The 23455-nt window shown below is 44.0% G+C and overlaps 1 protein-coding gene across 4 annotated transcripts in view; it reads left to right on the top strand.

The window, feature by feature from the left end:
* Positions 1-23455, top strand: part of AK4 (adenylate kinase 4) — a 61035-nt gene that overhangs the window by 21974 nt on the left and 15606 nt on the right. For 3 of the 4 annotated variants that reach the window (XM_056532846.1, XM_056532845.1, XM_056532844.1), the window contains one exon: positions 6675-6794. In XM_056532846.1, the coding sequence (XP_056388821.1) occupies positions 6675-6794 (120 nt within the window). Of the gene's footprint in view, positions 1-5011; positions 5189-6674; positions 6795-23455 lie in introns of those variants that run through there. The other variant, XM_056532847.1, reaches the window with a different exon arrangement.

Genomic DNA, 23455 nt, shown 5'->3' with positions numbered 1-23455 from the left:
TCTAATTAGACTGCTGGTGCTGGAGATCAACCAGGTGAACTGATTAGACTCATAAGTGGGTTGGGGGACAGTTCACATTATGTGCAGTTTTGATGCTTTTGGCTATTCAAAGTGTGTTTTGTAGAGAAATGTTATCATGAGGTGAATGTGATTTGAGCTATAAACACAATTGTGGGGTTTTCTGAAAATTTGAAGTCATCAGGCAAATCACACAGTGGACATTTACAGCATATGGGCTGTTTTTGCTGCCATTTTCCAACATCGCTGTAAAAATTACACATTTGCACAACTGCAAAAAATAGCAATTTTTTTGCTGTGGTTTTGGGAAAATCACTACAAAAATAGAAGAAACACAGCAAAAAAAACTAAACTGTGTAAACATAGCCTCAGAGGAAGTGTATAACTACTATATATCCTGAGATAGCAGCAGTATACAGATAGATATGGAGTGGAGGAGTATAACTACTATATATCCTAATCCTAGAGACAGCAGCAGTATACCGATAGAGCTGGAGGGGAGAAGTATAACTACTATATATCCTAATCACACAGAGATAGCAGCAGTATACAGAAAGATATGGAGGGGAGGAGTATAACTACTATGTATCCTAATCCTATAGAGATAGCAACAGTATACAGATAGAGCTGGGGAGGAGAAGTATAACTACTATATATCCTATTCACATAGAGATAGCAGCAGCAGTATACAGATTGAGCTGGAGGGGAAGTGTATAACTTATAACTACTATATATCCTGATCTCATAGAGATAGCAGCAGTGAACAGATAAAGCTGGATGGGAGGTATATATATCCTGATCATGTAGAGATAGCACCATTATACAGAAATATCTGGAGTGGAGATGTATAACTACTATATATCCTGATCCCATAGAGATAGCTGCAGTATACAGATAGATAGATCTGGAGAGGAGGTGTATAACTACTATATATATCCTGATCCCATAGAGATAGCAGCAGTATACAGATAGAGCTGGAGGGGAGGTGTATAACTACTATATATATCCTGATCCCATAGAGATAGCAGCAGTATACAGATAGAGCTGGAGGGAAGGTGTATAACTACTATATATCCTGATCCCATAGAGATAGCAGCAGTATACAGATAGAGCTGGAGGGGATGTGTATAACTACTATATATCCTGATCCCATAGAGATAGCAGCAGTATACAGATAGAGCTGGAGGGGATGTGTATAACTACTATATATCCTGATCCCATAGAGATAGCAGCAGTATACAGATAGATAGATCTGGAGAGGAGGTGTATAACTACTATATATCCTGATCCCATAGCGAGAGAAGCAGCAGTACACAGATCTGGAGGGTAGGTGTATAACCACTATATATCCTGAACACATAGTGATAGCAGCAGCAGTATACAGATAGAGCTAGAGGGGAGCTGTATAACTACTATATATCCTGATCCCATAGAGATCTCATATCTGGGATAGTAATAAGCGGTGTTATCCTTTATCCTTACTCTTGAATGATGGACGTCCATAGAAGAGGCTTTTATGTCGATGCTTTACCAAGATCTGGAGACCGCAGTGTCTTGTCCGTCCTGCGCATTATAAATGATATCAAAGCATAAATCCCGTTCAGCATGGGGGCATTGTTTGGCGGTGTGAAATACTTGGCAGGGTTCCCTTTTATAAGTCTATTGTGTTCACGCTGAGAATAACATCCCGGCCTCCACAATTCCTTCTCCATCTGTCGCTTGTTCAGCAGGATCCATGATCTGTCCGTATGCGCAAAAAACTAGCACAATGCATTCATTATACAATTTTTCTGTGCAAAACTACAACTCCCAGCATGCTGGGAGTTGTAGTTTTGCAACACGTGAAGGTCCACTGATTGGATAACCTGACGGTCCACTGACCAATGAGCCATAACCCTTTATTTCTAATAAGACTTTGCCCGAAAAGAGCGCCACCCTTTGACCACTGGTTGTGTGTGGTATTGCGGCTCAGAGCTGTTCTTTTCAACGTAACAGAGTTGCAATACTTGGACAGACCTTTGGTAATACCAATGCAAAGTGCATTGGAATGCATTTTTTTTTATACATTTTTTTTTATTTTTGCAAAACTACAACTCCCAGCATGCCCGGACAGCCAACGGCTGTCCGGGCATGCTGGGAGTTGTAGTTTTGAAACACCTGAAGGTCCACAGTTTAAAGACCACTGAGCTAAAATCTTTTTTTTTTACTAATAAGACTTTGCAGTAATACTTTGCCCAAGAAGAGCGCCACCCTTTGAACACTGGTTGTGTGTGGTATTGCGGCTCAGAGCGGTTCACTTCAATGTAGCACAGCTGCAATACTTGAACAGGCCCTTTAGTTACACATAGCAGCTTTCTTTCAAGAACAGCACCACACTCATTCTCAGGTTGTGTGTGGTATTACAACTTGGTTCCATTCACTTCAATGGAATTAATCTGCAATTCCGAGCACAACCTGAGCACAAGGGTGGCGCTGTTTCTGGAAGAAAAGCAGCTATGCTTTACTAATCTTTCTTAACCCATTTTAAAGAAATAAAGCGTTTAAGACCGTGGTCTCCAAACGGTCCTCCAGCTGTTGCAAAACTACAACTCCGGGCATGCTGGGAGTTGTAGTTTCGGATCTAGAGGCCCACAGTTTGGAGAACACTGGTTTAAAGGATTCATCGTCCGAAAATTTGCTGTTAAAACCCAACATTGAGATGGTGTTATTCTCACTTTTGCCCCCGGGTGAATACCTGTATAATGTCATACAGAGAGCAGCGTGTCTCAGCTTGTATTGCTATCTCTGTAGTTCTTTATCAGCGTACTATCGTATTGTTTATTTAGCTGCTAACTAACTTAAAAGGGTTTCCCCAAAACAGCTGATTTGTGGGGAAAAAAACTAACTAAGAAAAAACAAACAAACAGTGCCACTCTTGTCTTCAGGTTGTTTGTGGTATTGCAGTTCAGTTCCATTGTAGTTAATGGAGCTAAGTTGAAAAACCAAGAAGTGTGGTGCTGTTTTTGGTAGAAACCAACTCTGTTCCAGTCCAGATCCCTGAGGGCCCCTAAATATTTTCCATTGACTACAACCCTTTGTTGTCTGTCCCTGAGCCACTGATTTAAAGGGGTTCTACGGTGCTTACAAATCTTATCCCCTATCCAAAGGATAGGGGATAAGATGCCTGATCGCGGGAGTCCCGCCGCTGGGGACACACGCCGCCGGCCTTGTGGTCGTCGGTAATCAGACCCAGAGCGAACATGCTCCGGGGACTGATTACAAACAGGGTGCCGCGTGCAAGATCCCGGGGGTCCCCAGCGGCGGGACTCCTGCGATCAGGCATCTTATCCCCTATCCCTTTTGGATAGGGGATAAGATGTCTAAGCACCGGAGAACCCCTTTTAATCCATTTAACAATATGGGAGTCCAAGCTCAAAAACTGCAGTTTATTGATAAGTCTTTTATGTGGGACAGTGTCAGAAGCCTTACTAAAATCTAGATATGCACTGTCTACTGCCATTTTTTATTTTAGTCACCCATTCAAAAAAAATCCAGAAGATCAGGGACATGATCTCTCCTATCCTTTAGTAGGGTTTCCATTCATTTCCTCACTATTGATGTCAGGCTTACTGGTCTTTAGTTACCTGATTCCTCCCTGCAACCTTTCTTTTGAATGGGCACAACATTTGGTAATTTCCAATCTATTGGTTAAATAAATCTGTTGACGGTTTTGCTAGCTCACTGCTAAGTTCTTTTAATAACCTTGGGTGTATCCCATCAGGCCCCTGTGACTTATTTGTCTTTACTTTATACATCTGACATACAACCTCTTCCTTTGTAAAGACACATGGCTCAAATGATTCATTAGTTTTTCTCCCTAACTGAGGTCCTTTTCCTTCATTTTCTTATGTAAAATTTTAAAGAGTACCTCTCATGATCTTGTTAAAAGTTATAATCCTCCCAGTTCACTTCCCCCATCATGATAAACCACCCCCGGCCTTTATTTATTATTATTTGTTAGTTTTCTACTTTAATATTGCTCTGTATTTTCTGCTCAGTCTCAGTCAGATTCACAGACTGGAAAGGGGTGTTCCCACAGGCGTGACATCATCTGAAGCCATACAGGGGAGAACTTCCTCCCTCACTCTGCTACACACAGCCCAGAGCAGTTCAGTGTGAGATGAGCTATGATTGGCTAAAGCTGCACACACACCCCTCAGCACTCCAGACTGCTTTTCCTGATTTTGGACTTCTGCCAGGCGAGCAGGAGTCCAAAGTCTGTGCAAGAGATGGGGGGAAATGTGCTCTGGACAAGTAGAGCGACACCTAGTGGAAGCTTTTTTAAACACGAATAAAACATTGAAAGTGTTATTTTTTTTTTTTAACAAAGTACATTATAAAGATTTTTTTTTTTATTTACCATAAGGAGAGCAATAGCGAAAATTAGTTTTAATGATAGTGCCCATTTAAGGTTTTTGTTTACATCACAACATTTGTTTACATCACAACATTGGCTGTCCGGACATGCTGGGAGATGTAGTTTTTGCAACAGCTGGAGGCACACTGTTAGCAGGTGCCGCCGAAACATTGGCGGTAGGACCGCGCGGACGTGGGCCGTTTGCATAGACAGCAGGGTCTTCATGATGCCCAGCGAAGGCTAAACCTATAGGAAACAACTGTACCCAATAAGTGTGACCTAAAGTCAGTGGGGGAGCCATAGAGATGAGGATTTTTTTGGAGGTTTGTCATGTGATCCTTCTTCCCCCCCCCCCCCCCATATAACACACAATAATTTTTTCTTCTCCCCTATGAATCCAAAGTAAACAGGAATGTGATGTATCATATTGAGGGAGATTTATCAAAACCTGTGTAGAGGAAGAGTGGTGCAGTTGCCCATAGCAACCAATCAGATTGCTTCTTTAATTTTCCACAGGCCTCTTTAGAGGCCTGTGGAAAATGAAAGAAGCAATCTGATTGGTTGCTATGGGCAACTGCACCGCTCTTCCTCTGCACAGGTTTTGATAAATCTCCCCCATTGTCCCCGGTTTCCATCCGCCGTTTGAATTTTTGTTTGAAATAGTCTGGAAAAGGCTCGACAGAGAGTCCCTCATCATCATCATCAATCTGATGTGTTTGTAGTCTGTTACCATGGAGACACATAGATCTAGGCAGGAGCTGTATACACAAAACGGTAGAAGATTATTTTTCTTATTTGCTTTTTTTTTCTTCTTTTTTTTAGTGTGTAGATTGTAAATTGTAGATGCTTTAAAGTAAGGGAAAGTGTTTGCAAAAGTATACATACCCTTTTAGTTTGATTCTTAAAGGGGTATTCCGCCGTAAACATCTTGTCCCCTATTCAAAGGAAAGGGGATAAGATGTTAGATCGCGGGGGTCCTGCCACTGGGGACCCCCACGACCACCGGACCGACACATTTATGTCTATGGGAGGGGAGCGTGGCGGCTAGTACATAGCTGTCACGCCTCCTCCCATAGATGTGAATAGAGGGGGGGGTGGCGGCCGGCATCGTCAGTCATTGGGCACAGAGCGGGGTTCGCTTGGTGGACTGAATGGCAGGGGTGCTGCAGCGGAGATCGCTAGGGTCCCCAGCGGCGAGACCCCCACAATCTAACATCTTATCTCCTATCCTTTGGATAGGAGATAAGATGTTTACAGAGGAGTACTCCTTAAGGACTTGGGTTTTTCCATTTTTGCACTTTCAATTTTTTCTCCTCACCTTCTAAAAATCATAACACTTTCAATTTTGCACAGGAAAAATAACGCCATTTTGTAACTTTTGGGGGGCTTCCGATTCTATGCAGTGCACTTTTCGGTAAAAATGACACCTTATCTTTATTCTGTAGCTCCATACAGTTACAAGGATACCCAATTTATATAGGTTTTATTTTATTTTACCAAAATTAGTATGTGTAAAATTGTCATCTTCTGACCCTATAACTTTATTTTTCCACACATGGGGATGTACAGGGGGCTAATTTTTTTGCGCCGGGATCTGAAGTTTTTATCGGCACCATTTTTGTTTTGATGGGACTTCTTTAGGGTATACAAAGTGACCAAACATACGCAATTTTGGACTTTGGAATTTTTTTTACCTGTACGCCATTGACTGTGCGGTTTAATTAACATTATATTTTCATAGTTCGGACATTTACGCACGCATGTAAATTTTTTATTATGTTAACATATTTTTTATATGGAATTTGGGAAAAGGGGGGGTGATTCAAACTTTTAATATGGAAGGGGTTAATGTGTGTTTTTTTTTTTTTTTTTTTACTGTTATTCAATTTTTTTTTTTTTACTTTTAGTACCATAGAACCCCACTGGACCACCAGGATGGTTTAAATGTCCCTTTAGCCCCATGTCGGTTATTAACGGTGGCCCCCAGCAGCTGATAAGTACTAAAAGGATTAAGATTTTTTCATAGAAGTAATTTACAAATCTGTATAACTTTCTGGCATTAGTTGATTTGAAAACTTTTTTTTTTCCTTCCGGAGTACCCCTTTAAAGGGGTTCTCCGGAAGAAGAAAAAAATGTTTTCAAATCAACTGGTGCTATGTTTCCTTCCTTCCTTAGTAGCGCAGCGTACGTTCTTCTCATGTTATAGTTCTGCTTTGTTGCTGTAAATCCATTAACAGATCCTTCTTCTTCTCGATCACAGAAGCCGGAGTGTTAGCCAAGCAGTATATGCAACAAGGTCTCCCCGTCCCCGATGAGCTCATCACCCGGGTCATGCTGTCGGAGTTAGAGAAGAAGAGGACGCACAGCTGGCTGCTAGACGGTGAGCGCGCACTTCTGGGTCCTCACTCTTATAGCTGTCCTAATGGGCTTTCTGAGAAATTTAATTTTTAGCTAATATAGTGCAGCGTAGGCTATTATTAGAGAATAATGTAGAGGGTCTTGTGTATGCCTTGTGCTTACCAGTTTTAGTTGATGTGGGAGGCGTTAGTTTTCAACCATACTGATTGCAATACCATCACTGAAATGATTTCCTATTGCTGACTACATTTCCCATGATCAAGAGAAAACCAAATGTCCAGCTTCTGATTCCCGATTCTGATACAGTACAATTAAGTCATAATTAATCTGAGCAGTACAATTAAGTCATAATTAAAGGAGAGAACTCCAGCCAAAATTAAAGGGTACTCCGGTGGAAAACATTTAAAAATTTTCAATGAACTGGTGCCAGAAAGTTAAACAGATTTGTAAATTTCTTCTATTAAAAATCTTTACCCTTCCTGTACTTTTTAGCAGCTGTATGCTCTACAGAGGGAATTCTATTATTTTTGAATTTCTTTTTTGTCTTTTCCACAGTGCTCTCTGCTGACACCTGATGCCCGTATCAGGAACTGTCCAGAGCAGGAGAAAATCCCCATAGTAAATCTATGCTGCTCTGGACAGTTCCTGACACGGACAGAGGTGTCAGCAGAGAGCACTGTGGACAAGACAAAAAAGAAATTAAAAAAGAACAGAATTTCCTCAGTAGCATACAGCTGCTAAAATGTACAGGAAGGGTAAGGATTTTTTTTAATAGAAGTAATTTACAAATCTGTTTAACTTTCTGACACCAGTTGACTTATAAAGACCTAAAAAAAAAAAAAATTCCCACCGGAGTACCCCTTTAACTTATCCCCTATCCATAGTAAGTAACTTAGCAAATATGTGGTCTGATACTAGGTCTTGCCTCAAGACCTAAAAGTGCTTCCCCTGCTGCCCTATAAAAAGGCTCCCAGAGGCTACTTTTAGGTAGTGTACCTTTTGTCGAGAAATTGTTAAAGGAATACTATAGTGGAATATAAATATCTGAAGGATAGGGAATAAGTTACAGATCGCAGGGGTCCATGTGCTGGGACCCCCAAAATCTCCTGTACGGGGCCGCGGCAGTCGGCAGGAAGGGGGCGTGTCGGCTGACGTGTCATGTGAGGACCATGACGATCCCATAGAGATACATGGAGGGGGCGTGTCTGCCGTGGCTTCCTACTGGGGATGGCACAGCGCTTCCTGCGGCCCCTTACAGGAGATTGCAGGGGGACCCAGCCGTTGGACCCCCCCTTGATCTATAACTTATCTCCTTTAACAGCTAAACATGACTCTGAGAAGCACTAGAAGACATTTTGCCTGGTCCTGTTTTAGGGCTTATATAAATTCACCCAAAATTTCTCTTTTTTTAACAAAGTTTCCCCCTCATAGTGGTTTATGTCAGTATAAACACATCTAGTCAGTGATGGATGCCTCTCATCCCGAAAACTAAGGGTCTGTTCACATCACATCCCGGCCGTCCTGCCGTCAGACATATACATCTGGATCAATGCCCAACGTATATTGTAAATCACCAATACAGGCAGTTTCATAATAATTCAGTAGCCCATTGACTCCCATTCTAAAAAAAAGGGGGTGTGGAGTCTCAGCAATTGGATCCCCAATGATCAATGTTATAGACAGAGAAGCCCCCTTTATTTACCATCTGAACTCTCTAGCTTAGTGATCTCCATGCTGTAGGTCTTCAGCTCTTGCAAAACTACAACTCCCAGCATGCCCGGACAGCCGTTGGCTGTCCGGGCATGCTGGGAGTTGTAGTTTTGCAACGATTCCATCGCCTCCTAAGCCTTTGTTGTGAAATAATCTGAGTATTCGCTCGTCCTGTGGAATATTCCGTCTCTATCTGCCCGGCTCAGATGTGACATTAACGGAAAGAGATGACTAAGCGTTGTGTAATAACAGAACCTTGTGGTTTTTGGCATTGTACCCCCCCCCCTCCCCCATACAATCACATTCACACAACTTCTCATTCACTTTGACACAATCCTTTACTTTTTAACAGAACCGACCCGACGTTTAGGTTTATGGTTAATTAACAAAATAGAACGTAGTTCAGACCTGGTGCCCCCGGCCCGTTCATCCTTTACCAGCCGGACCATGACGGAGCGAGGCCTCGGCAGGGTTGTCATCATGGGCGCCTTCCTACAACCTTGTCCATTCACAGAAATGTTATGTAACTCCCAGTTATGTAACACGGCAGATCGCAACCGAGACGTGACAACCACGATGGTCAAGGTTACAGCTCCCACAGGGGTTGTCACCACCACCTAAATGCCCCCATATATAGCTGTAAGCCACTATACTGCTACCATATACAGTTATAGGCCCCTGTACTGCCCCTATATATACTTGAAGGCCCCTGTACTGCCCTGTAGGCCCTATACTGCCCCATATATAGTTGATGGCCCCTGTACTGCCCCTCTAGGCCCCTATACTTCCCCCATATATAGCTGTAGGCCCCTATACTGCCCCCATATATAGTTGTAGGCCCCTATACGGCCCCCATATATAGTTGTAGGCCCCTATACTGCCCCCATATATAGTTGTAGGCCCCTATACTGCCCCCATATATAGTTGTAGGCCCCCATACTGCCCCCATATATAGTTGTAGGCCCCTATACTGCCACCATATATAGTTGTAGGCCCCTATACTGCCCCATATATAGTTGTAGGCCCCTATACGGCCCCCATATATAGTTGTAGGCCCCTATACTGCCCCCATATATAGTTGTAGGCCCCTATACTGCCCCCATATATAGTTGTAGGCCTCCTATACTGCCCCCTATATAGTTGTAGGCCCCTATACTGCCCCCATATATAGTTGTAGGCCCCTATACTGCCCCCATATATAGTTATAGGCCCTTATACTGCCCCATATATAGTTGTAGGTCCCTATACTGCCCCCATATATAGCTGTAGGCCCCTATACTGTCCCCATATATAGTTGTAGGCCCCTATACTGTCCCCATATATAGTTGTAGGCCCCAATACTGTCCCCATATATAGTTGTAGGTCCTTATACTACCCCCATATATAGTTGTAGGCCCCTATACTGCCCCATATATAGTTGTAGGCCCCTATACTGCCCCCATATATATTTGTAGGCCCCTATACTGCCCCCATATATAGTTGTAGGCCCCTATACTGTCCCCATATATAGTTGTAGGCCCCTATACTGTCCCCATATATAGTAGTAGGCCCCTATACTGTCCCCATATATAGTTGTAGGCCCCTATACTGCCCCACATATAGTTGTAGTCCCCTATACTGCCCCCATATATAGTTGTAGGCCCCTATACTGCCCCCATATATAGTTGTAGGCCCCTATACTGCCCCCATATATAGTTGTAGTCCCCTATACTGCCCCCCCATATATAGTTGTAGGCCCCTATACTGTCCCCATATATAGTTGTAGGCCCCTATACTGTCCCCATATATAGTTGTAGGCCCCAATACTGTCCCCATATATAGTTGTAGGCCCCTATACTGCCCCCCATATATAGTTGTAGGCCCCTATACTGCCCCCCATATATAGTTGTAGGCCCCTATACTGCCCCCATATATATTTGTAGGCCCCTATACTGCCCCCATATATAGTTGTAGGCCCCTATACTGCCCCCTTATATAGTTGTAGGCCCCTATACTGCCCCCATATATAGTTGTAGGCCCCTATACTGCCCCCATATATAGTTGTAGGCCCCTATACTGCCCCCATATATAGTTGTAGGCCCCTATACTGCCCCCATATATAGTTGTAGGCCCCTATTGTTACGCCGAGCGCTCCGGGTCCCTGCTCCTCCCCGGAGCGCTCGTGGCGTTCCTCTCTATGCAGCGTCCCGGTCAGACCCACTGACCGGGAGCGCTGCACTGACACTGCCGGCGGGGATGCGATTCGCATAGCGGGACGCGCCCGCTCGCGAATCGCATCCCAAGTCACTCACCTGTCCCGGTCCCTGGCTGTCTCGTCCTGGCGCGCGGCTCCGCTCCTTAGGGCGTGCGCGCGCGCCAGCTCTCTAGGATTTAAAGGGCCAGTGCACCAATGATTGGTGCCTGGCCCAATCAGTCTAATTAGCCTCGACCTGCTCCCTGTCTATATAACCTCACTTCCCCTTCACTTCCTTGCCGGATCTTGTTGCCATTGTGCCTTGAGGAAGCGATTACTGTGTTTGCCATAACTGTGTTCCTGACCTCCTGCTATCCTCATTGACTACGAACCTTGCCGCCTGCCCCGACCTTCTTCTACGTCTGACCTTGAATCTGCCTAGTCCTTCTGTCCCACGCCTTCTCAGCAGTCAGCGAGGTTGAGCCGTTGCCGGTGGATACGACCTGGTTGCTACCGCTGCAGCAAGACCATCCCGCTTTGCGGCGGGCTCTGGTGAAGACCAGTAGCAACCTAGAACCGGTCCACCGACACGGTCCACGCCAATCCCTCGCTGACACAGAGGATCCACATCCAGCCTGCCGAATCCTAACACCTATACTGCCCCCATATATAGTTGTAGGCCCCTATACTGCCCCCATATATAGCTGTAGGCCCCTATACTGTCCCCATATATAGCTGTAGGCCCCTATACTGTCCCCATATATAGTTGTAGGCCCCTATACTGCCCCCATATTTGTAGGACCCTATACTGCCCCCATATATAGTTGTAGGCCCCTATACTTCCCCCATATATAGTTGAAGGCTCCTATACTGCCCCATATATAGTTGTAGGCCCCTATACTGCCCCATATATAGTTGTAGGCCCCTATACGGCCCCATATATAGTTGTAGGCCCCTATACTGCCCCATATATAGTTGAAGGCCCTTATACTGCCCATTCAAACCCACACAAACCCAGGTAGGGAACATACAGACTCCTTGCGTGATACGAATGTGGTGAACCAGGAGAGTTGTGGTGTCTAGGGTGTTGCAGTAATGTTACAGGGTCTGGTGGTATTAACCCTTGAATGTCGAGATGCTTGGGTGCGGTTTGCTTAGAGTTAATAGTCCTACCGCCAACTGGCCCAGAAACGGCAGGGAATAAACAGAATGTCCACAGCAGATTTTATAAATTAACTGGAGAACTTTACTTGCAGATTTTATGCAACAGTCTTTATACAGAAACAGTCTCTTTAGAAGTAACCAGGATGCAGGTTCCTCACAGGCTTTGCTGGGACTTGAGATAATGAGCTGTTTAATGCAGGTCACTGTGCTACTAATTATAAGGCTTTAGCCCGTAGTAGTCACACAGAATTTGGTAGATTTACCTTTGTAACTCACGGTTTTAGTGGCTGCAGGTTCCTTCAGGCTTTGGCCTAGATTAAATGATTTTAGATGTGCTGAATGTGCTTGGCTGAAATCCAGGAGATAAGAGAGTGAATTTAGTGGCTACAGCCCTTTATATAATAAGGGGCTGGACTAAGCTCATTGGTCAGCAAACCTGTAAGTCCTGAACCCAGTGAACTCTGGGTACATCACATGACCCAGTAAGGTCCTTAAAGGGTACCTTTCATCAAAAAAACTTTTGATATATTATAGATTAATGTATGCAGAATAACTTTCCAATAGCATGTTATTAAAAAATATGCTTCTTTCTATTTAATTTTCCACTTTGAAAAAATGACCACCAGGGGTCTCCCTACCAGTCCTTTTTTTATAGATTTCAGACTCATGCTGGAGTCCTAAATCTCAGACTGCAGCAAGGACACAGACAAACTCAGCACTTCTCCCTGCCAGGGAGCTTGTCTGTGTCCCGGCTGCAGTCGGAGATTTATGACTCCAGCATGAGTCTGAAATCTATAAAAAAAAAAAAAAAAGGTCGGTAGGGAGACCCCTAGTGGTCATTTTTTCAAAGTGAGAAATTAAACAGAAAGAAGCATATTTTTTAATAACATGCTATTGGAAAGTTATTCTGCATACATTAATCTATAATATATCAAACGTTTTTTTGATGAAAGGTACCATTTAAGCAATTATACATTACAACTGTACATCACGTGACCCGAGAAAGGTCCTATACATATACGTTTCCAATACATTAAATAATATATTAACATAAGTTGTATGAGGCGACCAGGGGTAAACCCTGCAGGAGAGCCCTATGGAAATGGAGGGACTCAAGCTGAGGGGACTCTAGACAGGAACAGGACAAAGTCCTGTACCGGGACACCACACGAAGAAATATGGAAATAAGTAGTTATAGCAGTATTTTCCATTCAGAAGTCTGGGAAAGCAGGGTAATGACCCCTATGGAAGCCATGGGAGCAGTCATTTTGGTTGTTGTCCAAGAAATATATTTTTAGACTTTTTTTTTCTTAATCGAGAATTCCCTGTGAATAGCAATTCCATACACGGTTATTCCTCATCTCTGAGCGATCTGTCTGTGAATTATTTTAGGGTCCGGTCACATGTAGCAGAAGTGCTGGGGATTTTTTTTTTTTTTATAACATTTACGGTAACATCAAAATGGATTAAATAAAAAATAAAAATCATAATAAAAAATCCACATGAAATCCAGGCTGAAATCGACCTGCGTTGTGGATTTTTAAACTTCAATGTTGGTAACGCTGAAGATCTAGTGCGATTTTTTTTTTTTTTTTTACTTCAATAGGGAATAAAAAATCTGAACCCACAGATGTTGTCGATTTTGTTGCAGATACATTTTAAATTTAAAATAAATGGATTTTAAACAGAAAAAGAGACATAATGTTCAGAATTTTTACCATATCTGCCAAGGAAAAAATCTGCACAATTTGGCGCGTATTTTCCGCAGTGCGGACAGGCTGATGCTACAGACGTTGTGGCTAGAGATGAGCGAACTTACAGTAAATTCGATTCGTCACAAACTTTTCGGCTCGGCAGTTGATGACTTATCCTGCATAAATTAGTTAAACTTTCAGGTGCTCCCGTGGGCTGGAAAAGGTGGATACAGTCCTAGGAGACTCTTTTCTAGGTCTGTATCCACCTTTTCCAGCCCACCGGAGCACCTGAAAGTTTAACTAATTTATGCAGGATAAGTCATCAACTGCCGAGCCGAGAAGTTCATGACGAATCGAATTTACTGTAAGTTCGCTCATCTCTATTTGTGGCTATTCCTCAGATTATTGCTACAGGTTCCATGATGGATTTTTTTTTTACCCCAAAATCATACATAGTCTTAGTCTTGGTCAGTGGTCTCCAAACTAGGGACCTCCAAGATGTTGCAAAACTACAACTCTCAGCATGCCCGGACAGCCAACGGCTGTCCGGGCATGCTGGGAGTTGCAGTTTTGCTACATCTGGAGGACCACATTCTGGCCAGTGTTTCCCAACCAACCTTTGGCTGTCTAGGCATGCTGGGAGTTGTAGTTTTGCAACTGCTAAAGGCAGTCTAGGATCTTGCTCTGTGGTGCAGGTCATAGCAGCTTTAAAGGGTTACTTTGAAGGGAAAAATGTATTCAACTTAACTGGTGCAAGAAAGTTATACAGATATGTACATTACTTCGATATAAAATCTTAACCCTTCCAGTACTTATCAGCTGCTGTATGCTCCAGAGGAAGTTGTGTTGTTCTTTCCAGTCTGACCACAGTGCTCTCTGCCGCCACCTCTGTCCGTGTCAGGAACTGTCCAGAGTAGAAGAGGTTTGCTATGGGGATTTGGACAGTTCCTGATACGGTGAGAGAGGTGGCACCAGAGAGCACTGTGGTCAGACTGGAAAGAATTACACAACTTCCTATGGAGCATACAGCAGCTGATAAGTACTGGAAGGATTAAGATTTTATATAGAAGTAACGTAAAAATCTGTATAAATTTCTGCCACTAGTTAATTCAAAAGCATTTCTTTTCCTCTGGTGCCAGAAAGTTAAACAGATTTGTAAATTACTTCTATTAAAAAATCTTAATCTTTTCTGTACTTTTTATGGGCTGTATACTACAAAGGAAATGCTTTTCTTCTTGGATTTCTCTTCTGTCACGACCACAGTGCTCTGTGCTGACCTCTACTGTCCATTTTAGGAACTGTCCAGAGCAGCAAATATTTGCTATGGGGATTTTCTCCTACTCTGGACAGTTCCTACAATGGACAGCAGAGGTCAGCAGAGAGCACTGTGGTCAGACTGGAAAGAACTACACAACTTTCTTTAAAATCAACTGGTGCCAGAAAGTTAAACAGATTAGAAAATTACTTCTATTAAAAAATCCCAATTCTTCCAGTACTTATCAGCTGCTGTATAATACACAGGAAGTTCCTTTCTTTTTGAATTTCCTTTCTGCCTGACCGCAGTGCTCTCTGCTGACACCTCTGTCCACGTCAGGAACTGTCCAGAGCAAAAGAGGTTTGCTATGGGGATTTGCTCCTACTCTGGACAGAGGTGTCAGCAGAGAGCACTGTGGTTAGGCAGAAAGGAAATTCAAAAAGAAAGGAACTTCCTGTGGAGCATACAGCAGCTGATAAGTACTGGAAGGATTATGATTTTTTAATAGGAGTAATTTACAAATCTGTTTAACTTTCTGGCACCAGTTGATAAAAAAAAAATAATAATGTTTTCCACCGGAGTACCCCTTTCAATCTACAAAGGGAAAAGTGCAAACCTTAAAGGGGTACTCCGGCGCTAAGACATCTTATCCCCTATCCAAAGGATAGGGGATAAGATCCCTGATCGCGGGGGTCCCGCTACTGGGGACCCCCATGATCTTGCACGCAGCACCCCGTTACCATCAGTCCCCGGAGCATGTTCGCTCCGGGTCTGATGACTGGCTGTCACGCCCCCTTCCATAAGCTTGCATTGTGGGGGCGGAGCGTGATGTAACACGGGGCGGAACCTTGACGTCTCAATGCTCCGGCCCCGTGATCGCCAGTCATCAGACCCGGAGCGAACATGCTCCGGGGACTGATAGTAACGGGGCACTGCGTGCAAGATCATGGGGGTCCCCAGCAGTGGGACCCCCCGTGATCAGGCATCTTATCCCATATCCTTTGAATAGGGGATAAGATGTCTTAGCGCCAGAGTACCCCTTTAAACATAACTTCCAACAGGAAAGAGTCTGGAACAATAAGATCAATTGGAAGAGATGGGAGATAAGTGTTGCATGGCATAATTGTGTGGTGTCCCGGTACCGTATTGCATACCATACCTTGTGTAGTGGTCCCTGAAGTCAGAGTTCCTACGTTCAGGTAGGGTTTCCCAGGTGGGACAGCCCTTAGTCGCCTCCTTCTACTCTAATTATATAATGTTTATAAGTATATATTTAATAATATAAATATCTAATATAATGCATATTAGAGTACTTACTCTAAACCGCTTAAAGTCCCGACCACTGTCAATCTCTAAGAGACTTTGCATGTATAGAGACTGTTCCGGTTATAAAGCTTGCATAAAATCTTCATTAAAGTTCCGACAAGAATGCTGTGGACATTCAATTATTTAATACCTCCCTATCGCTCTTGGGAAGGGTGGCGGTAGGACAAGCATTGCTAAGGAGCCCTCACCCTGGCGTCACGAATAGCAAGGGTTAACAAGTACCCTTTAGTAACCGCACAGCTACACCCCCCCCCCATACCCTACTCCCCCAGGCTATCACACTTGCAACCATTTTACTGCTCCTGTGCATCTAAAAAAAATATAAAGTGAAGCAATGTGCAAATAGTCCTGGTTTGTGTATACAGCTCCCATGCAGATCTATGTGTATTCCTGGTTACATACTACAAACGTAATGTAAGCTGTGTCCATACACATTATGCAGGTTATACTTTTAGGGCAGTGTTTCCCAACCAAGGTGCCTCCAGCTGTTGCAAAACTACAACTACCAGCATGCCCGGACAGCCGTTGGCTGTCCGGGCATGCTGGGAGTTGTAGTTTTGCAACAGCTGGAGGCACCCTGCTTGGGAAACACTGGTCTAGGGAGCTGCTCCTCTGCCTTTGGTTCTCCAGCTGTCGGGTAAGTGACAATGAGAAGCTATGGTAACCGGGGGACTTGATAGACGGCCAGGTAGTTGCTTCACATTGCAATGGGAGAAGGGAGATTTATAATTCTGGCAGCACCTTCCGGCGCTTTCTTCCCTCTCGCTATTACCTTTATTACCCAGGCCCTAAATCTTATATGCCAGCTGGAGCCAGAAAACCATGAAAACAGAAATGTTAATGTGCCAGGCAGGCCTGAATCTGTAAACATCATATACATCTAGACAGAGCAGAGCTGAAAAGGCTAAAGAAACCACCAAGATTTCTTATAGGTTACAAATAATGCTGGGGCTACTGGTTGTCCTGTGCTGTCCCTGATCATCGACTTGTTTGTCCTGTGCTGTCCCTGGTCATCACCTTGTTTGTTCTGTGCTGTCCCTGATCATCGACTTGTTTGTCCTGTGCTGTCCCTGATCATCGACTTGTTTGTCCTGTGCTGTCCCTGATCATCGACTTGTTTGTCCTGTGCTGTCCCTGATCATCGACTTGTTTGTCCTGTGCTGTCCCTGTTCATTGACTTGTTTGTCCTGTGCTGTCCCTGTTCATCGACTAGTTTGTCCTGTGCTGTCTTTGTTCATCTACCCGTCTGTCATATGCTGTCCCTGTTCATCTACTTGTTTGTCATTTTACTGTCCCTGTTCATCTACTGGATTGTCCTGTGCTGTCCCTGTTCACCTACTTATTTGTCCCTGCTCCTTTACTTCTTTGTCCTGTGCTGTCCCGGTTCACCTACTTATTTGTCCTGCATTGTCCCTGCTCATTTACTTGTTTGTCCTGTGCTGTCCCTTTCCATCTACTTGTTTGTCCTGTGCTGTCCCTTTCCATCTACTTGTTTGTCCTGTGCTGTCCCTTTCCATCTACTTGTTTGTCCTGTGCTGTCCCTTTCCATCTAATTGTTTGTCCTGTGCTGTCCCTTTCCATCTACTTGTTTGTCCTGTGCTGTCCCTTTCCATCTACTTGTTTGTCCTGTGCTGTCCCTTTCCATCTACTTGTTTGTCCTCTGCTGTCCCTTTCCATTTACTTGTTTGTCCTGTGCTGTCCCTTTCCATCGACTAGTTTGTCCTGTGCTGTCCCTTTCCATTTACTTGTTTGTCCTGTGCTGTCCCTTTCCATCTACTTGTTTGAACTGTGCTGTCCCTTTCCATCTACTTGTTTGTCCTGTGCTGTCCCTTTCCATTTACTTGTTTGTCCTGTGCTTTCCCTTTCCTTCTACTTGTTTGTCCTGTGCTGTCCCTTTCCATTTACTTGTTTGTCCTGTGCTGTCCCTTTCCATCTACTTGTTTGTCCTGTGCTGTCCCCATCCTATTGGTGCATCTGTTCCAGGTGTCTAGACGGGCAGCAGTGGACCCCGACTTTTCCACTTTACCCCGACCATCCACTTGACTTTACCAGGTACTGTTCATATCTCCAATATCCTCAGTTAGTTTAGGATATCTTCCATTTTCTTTAAGAAGATGGCTCCTTAGTAGATTTGGATTAATATGATTCACTGAAATGAAATTGATGCTGATGTTTTATGGATTTTATATTCAGGACCCGACATGCGAAGGGCGTATATGAGAAGCGCCCCAGATAGTGACAGCCGTCCTGAGGCTCCAGGCTCTGTACAATACAACCTGTGTGATATTTAGGGTGTTTAATTTTAATGCTGGGAGTTGTAGTTTTGCAACAGCTGAAGGCACCCTGGTTGGGAAAAAACACTTGCCTAAGGCTGTCCAGACATGCTGGGAGTTGCTTTGCAACAGCTGGAGGCACACTGGTTGAGAAGCACTGCACTAGTATGTGAACAGTATACTAGATGTTAGCTCTATCCATGTGATCTGTGCTGCAGCTGGTTATGAATCCTCATTAGAGGGTCTGCGGGGGGGGGGGGGGGGGGGGGGGGGCACCAGCGAAGACCTGACACCTTATTATCCTGTATGATCTCCTATGTATCGCCTCCATCTGCCAGGGGTCACAGCAGGAAGCTCACTGATCAGAATCACAGCCGCTGCTGAGGACCATGTCCGGCTTTATATCAGCCTTATGGGCCGGATGAGGATATTTGCACCAATATTAATAGGAATAATAATGTCAGGTTTCTGGCAGTGGCACATTATGTGGTTTAGATCTAAGAAAAGCAGAGACACCTTATATACTTCGAGACATCTCCGTAGTATATCAGCCTATTTATGGAGAAATATGGTCGCTTGTGATGTATTACTGTAAAACTGGATTGATGTGCCAATCAGAAGTCTTTGAAAGCTGGGTCACAGGAAGAGTGGTCGGGGCACTCAAGCAGCCAACATGAGAATAGCGAAGGGATGAACATATTATTAATTGCTGACACTCCATTTTTTTTGCCCATATCATACACAGTCACCATCACTAGTCCTACAGCGCCATCTGTTTTGTTCCAGCACAGCTGAATTTATGAATTTAATTACTGTAAGTGGGTCATGTAATCACCAGTGTTACCCACAGACTGGTGATCACTGTCCTGGGATCTACAGGATGACATCATTTTATATCAGATTTCTCCTGCTGGCTTCCAGACCCCTCTCCTCCCATCTCTATCTGTATACTGCTGCTACTATCTCTATAGGATCAGGATATATTATAGTTATACAACTTCACTCCAGCCCTATCTGTATACTGCTGCTATCTCTATGGGATCAGGATATATAGTAGTAATACACCTTCCTCAGCTCTATCTATATATTGCTGCTATCTCTATGGGATCAGATATATAGTAGTTGTACACCTCCCCTCCAGCTCTATCTGTATACTGTTGCTGCTATCTCTCTGGGTTCAGGATATATAGTAGTTATACACCTCCCCTCCATGTTTATCTGTATACTGCTGCTATCTGTTTGGGAACAGGATATCCTGCTCTATCTGTATATTGCTGCTATCTCTATGGGATCATGATATATAGTAGCTATACACCTCCCCAGCTCTATCTGTATACTGCTGCTATCTCTATGGGATTATGGTATATAGTCGTTATACACCTTCCCCAGCTCTATCTGTATACTTCTGCTATCTCCATAGGATCAGTAAATATAGTAGTTATACACCTGCCCTCCAGCTCTATCTGTATACTGCTACTGAGATCTCTATGGGATCAGAATATATAGCAGTTATAGCCCTCCCCTTCATCTCTATCTGTATACTGCTGCTGCTATCTCTATGGGGTCAGGATATATATTTTCTAGTAATAGCTCATGCTGCATTATCTAAGCAAAATCATTAAATAAATAAATACATAAATAATATATATATATATATATATATATATATATATATATATATATATATCTATATATATATATATATATATATATATATATATATATTTAAAGGGCTGTTGTCAACATAGACTAGTTGGCTGTACAATCTCTGATCTGATTGCTGCCCCCTGCTGGTTCAGTCTATTATCATTTGTGCTATCATCTTAAATGCATAGGATGGAGAACAATACATCTCCCACAATGCATCGTGTCAGAGCACTGTACATTACTGTACATTTAGCTGAATTATTTAGTCTGCACTCTGACAATTCCGTCTCCAGGATTCACCCCCAGAATCGTATCATCAGAGAAATGACAGGACACATATGAGACATAATGCTCCTGGGCCCCAGTGCAAAATCTATCACAGGGCCCCGGCTTATCAAGCACCATTTATCATAAGTTGTACTGTTTGTCGCTGTTGTCACATGACTGGGCACCGCGCCGTCATTTCTCCTCCCTGTCTGTAGGGACCTGCTGTGTAGTCTCCTCCCTGTCTATAGGGACCTGCTGTGTAGTCTCCTCCCTGTCTATAGGGACCTGCTGTGTAGTCTCCTCCCTGTCTATAGGGACCTGCTGTGTAGTCTCCTCCCTGTCTATAGGGACCCGCTGTGTAGTCTCCTCCCTGTCTATAGGGACCCGCTGTGTAGTCTCCTCCCTGTCTATAGGGACCTGCTGTGTAGTCTCCTCCCTGTCTATAGGGACCTGCTGTGTAGTCTCCTCCCTGTCTATAGGGACCTGCTGTGTAGTCTCCTCCCTGTCTATAGGGACCCGCTGTGTAGTCTCCTCCCTGTCTATAGGGACCCGCTGTGTAGTCTCCTCCCTGTCTATAGGGACCCGCTGTGTAGTCTCCTCCCTGTCTGTAGGGACCCGCTGTGTAGTCTCCTCCCTGTCTATAGGGACCTGCTGTGTAGTCTCCTCCCTGTCTATAGGGACCTGCTGTGTAGTCTCCTCCCTTTCTATAGGGACCTGCTGTGTAGTCTCCTCCCAGTCTATAGGGACCCGCTGTGTAGTCTCCTCCCTGTCTATAGGGACCCGCTGTGTAGTCTCCTCCCTGTCTATAGGGACCTGCTGTGTAGTCTCCTCCCTGTCTATAGGGACCTGCTGTGTAATCTCCTCCCTGTCTATAGGGACCTGCTGTGTAGTCTCCTCCCTGTCTGTAGGGACCTGCTGTGTAGTCTCCTCCCTGTCTATAGGGACCTGCTGTGTAGTCTCCTCCCTGTCTATAGGGACCTGCTGTGTAGTCTCCTCCCTGTCTATAGGGACCTGCTGTGTAATCTCCTCCCTGTCTATAGGGACCTGCTGTGTAATCTCCTCCCTGTCTATAGGGACCTGCTGTGTAGTCTCCTCCCTGTCTATAGGGACCTGCTGTGTAGTCTCCTCCCTGTCTATAGGGACCTGCTGTGTAGTCTCCTCCCTGTCTATAGGGACCTGCTGTGTAGTCTCCTCCCTGTCTATAGGGACCTGCTGTGTAGTCTCCTCCCTGTCTATAGGGACCTGCTGTGTAGTCTCCTCCCTGTCTATAGGGACCTGCTGTGTAGTCTCCTCCCTGTCTATAGGGACCTGCTGTGTAGTCTCCTCCCTGTCTATAGGGACCTGCTGTGTAGTCTCCTCCCTGTCTATAGGGACCTGCTGTGTAGTCTCCTCCCTGTCTATAGGGACCTGCTGTGTAGTCTCCTCCCTGTCTATAGGGACCTGCTGTGTAGTCTCCTCCCTGTCTATAGGGACCTGCTGTGTAGTCTCCTCCCTGTCTATAGGGACCTGCTGTGTAATCTCTCCCAGCAGACCTGTCCCTGCGGAGCGCTGTCCTCCCCTCCCAGCTGTCACCAGTTTATACTTGTATCTGCAGAAATTATCTGTGCTGTATGGAGCCGAATCATTTATATGGCCGACACTTCACATTCATAGACATGCACATAAAATTATTTTTCTTCTTAAAGGGGTACTCCATTGGGAATTTTTTTTTCTTAAATCAATTGGTGCCAGGATGTTAAACAGAGTTGTAAATTACTTCTATTAAAAAATCTTAATCCTTCCAGTACTTAGCTGCTGCTATGATCCATAGGAAGTTCTTTTCTTTTTCGAATTTCCTTTCTGTCTGACCACAGTGCTCTCTGCTGACACCTCTGTCCATTTTAGGAACTGTCCAGAGTAGGAGCAAATCCCCATAGAAAGCCCATATCCTGTTATGGACAGTTCCTGGCATGGACAGAGGTGTCAGCAGAGAGCACTGTGGTCAGACTGAAAGGAAATACAAAAAGAAAAGAACTTCAGCAGTTGATAAGTACTGGAAGGATTACGATTTTTTAATAGAAGTAATTTATAAATCTGTTTAAAGGGGTTATCCAGGAAAAAACTTTTTTTTTTTTTTTTTTTTTGTATATCAACTGGCTCCAGAAAGCTAAACAGATTTGTAAATTACTTCTATTAAAACAATCTTAATCCTTACAATAATTATCAGCTGCTGAAGTTGAGTTGTTCTTTTCTGTCTGGCAACAGTGCTCTCTGCTGACATCTCTGCTTGTCTTGGGAACTGCACAGAGTAGAAGAGGTTTGCTATGGGGATTTGCTTCTACTCTGGACAGTTCCCGAGACACGTGTCATCAGAGAGCACTTAGACAGAAAAGAACAACTCAACTTCAGCAGCTCATAAGTACTGAAAGGATTAAGATTGTTTAATAGAAGTAATTTATAAATCTGTTTGACTTTCTGGAGCCAGTTGATATATATACATACACAACACATAAAAAAGTTTTTTCCTGGAATACCCCTTTAACTTTCTGGCATCAGTTTATTTAAAAGAAAATGTTTTCCAGTGAAGAACCCATTTAATTTACTGTCAAAATAAACCATAGCCGCCTGTTATATGCGGAGTGCCTCCTGCCAGCAATGAACCTTATTCTGTCAGAGAGATGCCGCTGTGTTAGAGGGTTTTCTGGAGTCAGGATAAATAAGCTGAATGATGTGTGAATGAATCTTTATAACATAAATTGTATTTCATTTTCTCACTGAAGAGACAGCTGAGAAGTGGATATATTTATATCGAGCCTAGAAAATGCTCTGGGCAGTACTTCCCAACCAGAGCGCCTCCAGCGGTTGCAAAACTACAACTCCCAGCATGCCCGGACAGCCAACAGCTGTCCGGGCATGCTGGGAGTTGTAGTTTTGCAACAGCTGGAGGCACACCGGTTGTGAAACACTCTCCTAGTCAATGTTGCTTGACCTGTGGCTATTAAAGTGTTGCAAAATTACAACTCCCAGCATTATAGCTTTCAGCTGTCCGGGCATGCTGGGAGTTGTAGTTTTGCAACAGCTGGAGAGCCACAGGTTAGGTAACACTGTTCTAGGGAGTGACTTGGCCCTTGGTTTTTGCTGATTGGTGAAGGTCTTGGGGGAGTTGTGTGCAATTGTATCCAGTCTAGACAATGC

This window comes from Hyla sarda, chromosome 7, assembly GCF_029499605.1.
Source record: "Hyla sarda isolate aHylSar1 chromosome 7, aHylSar1.hap1, whole genome shotgun sequence".
Lineage (NCBI taxonomy): Eukaryota > Metazoa > Chordata > Amphibia > Anura > Hylidae > Hyla > Hyla sarda.
Note: the sequence above shows the minus strand (reverse complement) of the source record. Positions and strands in the feature narration are given on the sequence as shown.